The sequence below is a fragment of the Papaver somniferum genome, unplaced genomic scaffold (assembly GCF_003573695.1).
Source record: "Papaver somniferum cultivar HN1 unplaced genomic scaffold, ASM357369v1 unplaced-scaffold_21, whole genome shotgun sequence".
NCBI classification, from domain to species: domain Eukaryota; kingdom Viridiplantae; phylum Streptophyta; class Magnoliopsida; order Ranunculales; family Papaveraceae; genus Papaver; species Papaver somniferum.
Genome location: NW_020631041.1, coordinates 12,747,802 through 12,751,190, shown reverse-complemented (window position 1 = coordinate 12,751,190; position 3,389 = coordinate 12,747,802). Strand labels below are relative to the sequence as shown.

Genomic DNA, 3,389 nt, shown 5'->3' with positions numbered 1-3,389 from the left:
AGTTTCACAAACAAATTCCGTCATATAACATAAAAATAGTTGGACCCATCATTTAACACAAAAAAACTGTTATTCTCAAACCTGGTAATTTATGTGATTTAGTGAGAAACTGTTATATCAGAGAATAAGTTTGACACATATGTTTAGTATTTATACGCCCACTACAAATCTTTTGTTGCATACCCCACAAATGGCTAGCCACGTGTAATGGCACGTTGCCATACAAGTCTAAAATGGTTAGCCCCCCACCACTATCCATGAGCCTTTCATATGGTTCGGGATTGGACCTATTGGTCACTAGTGGAGGGTAGAACATCTAGTTTGTGTAGGCCCAGTTTTTAGCTCTCTTCATTTCTGTTCGTTCTTCGTATCTTTTTGTTCTAACCCTAACCTTTCTGCGCCTCTTTCTTCTGCAGCTGCTAAACCAGACACTGAAAAATTCGTAAAAACTAAACTCAAACTCAAACCCGTGTCTCCATCTTTTTCCTCTGCATCCTCAAAACCCAAATTCTCCAACAAACCCAAAGACAACAACACCAGTTTGTTTCTCGTTAAACAAACCCCATTACTTCACGTATGATTCTTCTTCCTCCTTGTTCAATTTTGATTTGATTAGATTTAGTGCTTTTGTAAGATTATAGGGTTTTCATTAAAAAAATCTGATTTGGGAAGATTGTTGTAAAGACCTAGGGTTTTTATTGAAAGTGGGATTATTTTTTGAATCTGGAATTTGTTTATGGATTCTGATTTTATGTTTGTTACTGCAGCTTTTGTACCAAGAAACAAAACTGGTCGATCTGAATTGTTCTTTGTGATGCGATCAAAAGGGGAAAATGGGCGGGATTGTTCTCGCTCTCTCACCTATAAATAAAGTCCTAAATCTTTCTGTTTTGCTCACTGAAATCATGAAAATCAGTACTAATCAAAGGTATGTTCTATATAAATTCCCTATTGGCTCTTTAGTTTCATTGATTCAAAACCCTAATTGTTTTATACTTTGTTAATTAACCTAATTGCAGGGATTTTCAGAACTCTACCTTCATGGTTTGTTCTCCCCTAATAGAAGTTGTGGATCACCCAATTTTCTGTTAGTGATAGTGTTTGAGTTTTTTGTTTTTTTTTTTTGGGGTTTTCTTTTAATCATATGATTGTATCAATGTGTATGTTTAGGTAAATGGCTAACCACAATGAACAAAGTTCATCATCAGCTCCACACTGTGATTGTTTTGAAACTTGATTTGTGAGCTTTGAATCTGATGCCTATTAACATTGTAATCAATTACGATGCAGGTTGAAAACGATGGAGGGTCTGGTGCTGTTCCTCGAAGGTTCACAGGGCAACCTGGAGCTGTGCAATCCAAATGAAAGTTGCCAACAATAAGGCAAGCAAAAATTGCAGATCTTGTATACCTTGTATACCTATTGGTTCCACTTGTACATTTATTTGATGAATTTTGGTTTATCAGGTTGGTTTGGTCATTGGTAAAGGAGGTGATACCATAAAACAAATGCAAGCTAGTTCTGGCGCTCGTATCCAGGTTTGTTTTCCTTGCATTTTCTCATTCCACTTTCTAACCATTCTATTTGACACCCTATATTTGCATATGGTTCTAAAGAAATTGTTATGCTATTATTATTAATTAGGGGATACCATTGCATCCGCCACCTGGTGATACCTCAACAGAAAGAACTGTGTATATAGATGGCACTCCGCTGGTACCTATCACTATCAACTTTTTTCCTTACTTTGTTTTGTGTATAATCTCTTGAAACTTCATCCACCAGTTGCCATTTGTAATTTTTTATTTTGTGCAACTCTTTCACTGTATCCCAGAGTTGTGTTTGATAAAAGATTTTTCACTCATTAAGTATAAGTATTAGCCTTGAGTATCTCTTTTCTTGAGTATCAGAGGATGAATATAGGAAATGAGGATTGTTGGATAACCTATCAAGTATCAGCATCTTTTTTCCATTCTCTCAGAAGTTGACCCTTAAGTTTTCATCAAGTCTGAATTGTTAACTCCTCGTACTTTTGTACTTGGTTTGTAGTTACAATATCTTTACCATCTGGATACAAAACTGACCATTTCATCTTCATAGGTACAAAGGAAGCTGGTTCTTATATACTCAGAACCAAACTGTCGCTAGTTCTGTATCCTAAATAATTCTTTAGGCGCGAACGACGGTTTCATCGAAGCAAGTTGTTTGCTTGCACTGGTTTCGAATTTAGTATGATCCACTTGAGACCTGCAAAGCATGGAATAATTATGATTGTGGATTATTTTGCTTCTTAGTTTTAAAGTTCCATCTTATTGCAGGTCAGTTCACCAATACTGTGGATTGTTTTTCGTCTGCTGGATCACCTGTAATTTCTGATTTTTATTTTGCTCTTATAGTAACATGTGATTGCGAGTTACGTCACTTTGGTTATAAGACTGGTTCATTTTGCAGTTAGGTTCTTTAAATTTAGGTTTCTTGTTTGTGGTTCTTATAATTGTACTTTGGTTTTAATGCAGATGAAAGCAACTGAAATCTCTTACTTGGTATGTGAGGTTGTTTTTTTTATTATAAGAGGTTTTTGTAAGCAATCCCTGACATGCATATGTTTTGTTACTCAGATTATCTATATACATTGATTGCAGGCCTGCAAAGGTGGTCAGTGAGATACACAAATATTTGAAACGGTAAACGGATAACTTCTCTTAAAGTTACATGCCAAAGACTAGTATCGTAAGAGTTGGACATTTAGCAGGTTACTTACTCATATCTAAATTTACCGTTAGGTGGGTTTAGTTAATGCATCATGAGTATAAAAAAGCCCGTTCTCTATTTGCTGGTGTTTATTAAGCAATTGAGTTGCATGAAAATTATAGGCTCTATGTGACGTCTTGCTCTAGCAGATACACCCCTTTCCACAAGCTATCTACTGAGAAATTTTTCCTGGTTGAATGTTTCTTATCTTATAATGATCTTTTTTTACTTTTTGCCCTTCAGGCGCTGAAGGAGGCATTGAAGTGTTTTGCAATAAGGTTATTGCTGGGAGCACAAGCCTAGAGCTACTGTTCACAAGTGCAACAAGGTTATTTCTCGGTGTGGTTGAATTGTACTTTTGTTCAGTCAAAATTTTGTGGAAGCTTAGGATCTTAGTAGAACTTTAATTCATACTGTATTTTTCTTTCCCAAGTCCCTTTTTTTTTGGTTTCTTGGGTTTTTGGATTGAAAATTTTGTAATGAGCAATGAATATGAGTGATTTTATATTTGAAATAAAATTATAATTTGATGTGAGTCGAAATTAATACAGTTAATTTCTACGGTTTCCTTTAAAGATTCTATTTCATTTTCGAATTTAGTTGAATTTTTTTCATGTCCAGATTCAGTTGAACTAAAA

General features: G+C 35.1%; 1 protein-coding gene across 1 annotated transcript; it reads left to right on the top strand.

The window, feature by feature from the left end:
- Positions 1–328: 328 nt before the first annotated feature.
- On the top strand, positions 329–2,988 carry LOC113340350 (far upstream element-binding protein 1-like). The gene is made up of 6 exons (XM_026585556.1): positions 329–574; positions 768–928; positions 1,291–1,382; positions 1,467–1,538; positions 1,645–1,716; positions 2,517–2,988. The coding sequence occupies exons 3-6, from the start codon at positions 1,362–1,364 to the stop codon at positions 2,634–2,636; spliced, it is 285 nt and encodes a 94-aa protein (XP_026441341.1). The 5' UTR covers positions 329–574; positions 768–928; positions 1,291–1,361; the 3' UTR covers positions 2,637–2,988.
- The last annotated feature ends 401 nt before the right edge of the window (positions 2,989–3,389 follow it).

Coding starts and splice junctions, on each gene's coding strand:
- LOC113340350 (XM_026585556.1), top strand. CDS start 1,362: ATGAAAGTTGCCAACAATAAG. Junction 1,539..1,644: donor GTTCTGGCGCTCGTATCCAG/GTTTGTTTTCCT, acceptor ATTATTAATTAG/GGGATACCATTGCATCCGCC. Junction 1,717..2,516: donor ATATAGATGGCACTCCGCTG/GTACCTATCACT, acceptor GTTTTAATGCAG/ATGAAAGCAACTGAAATCTC.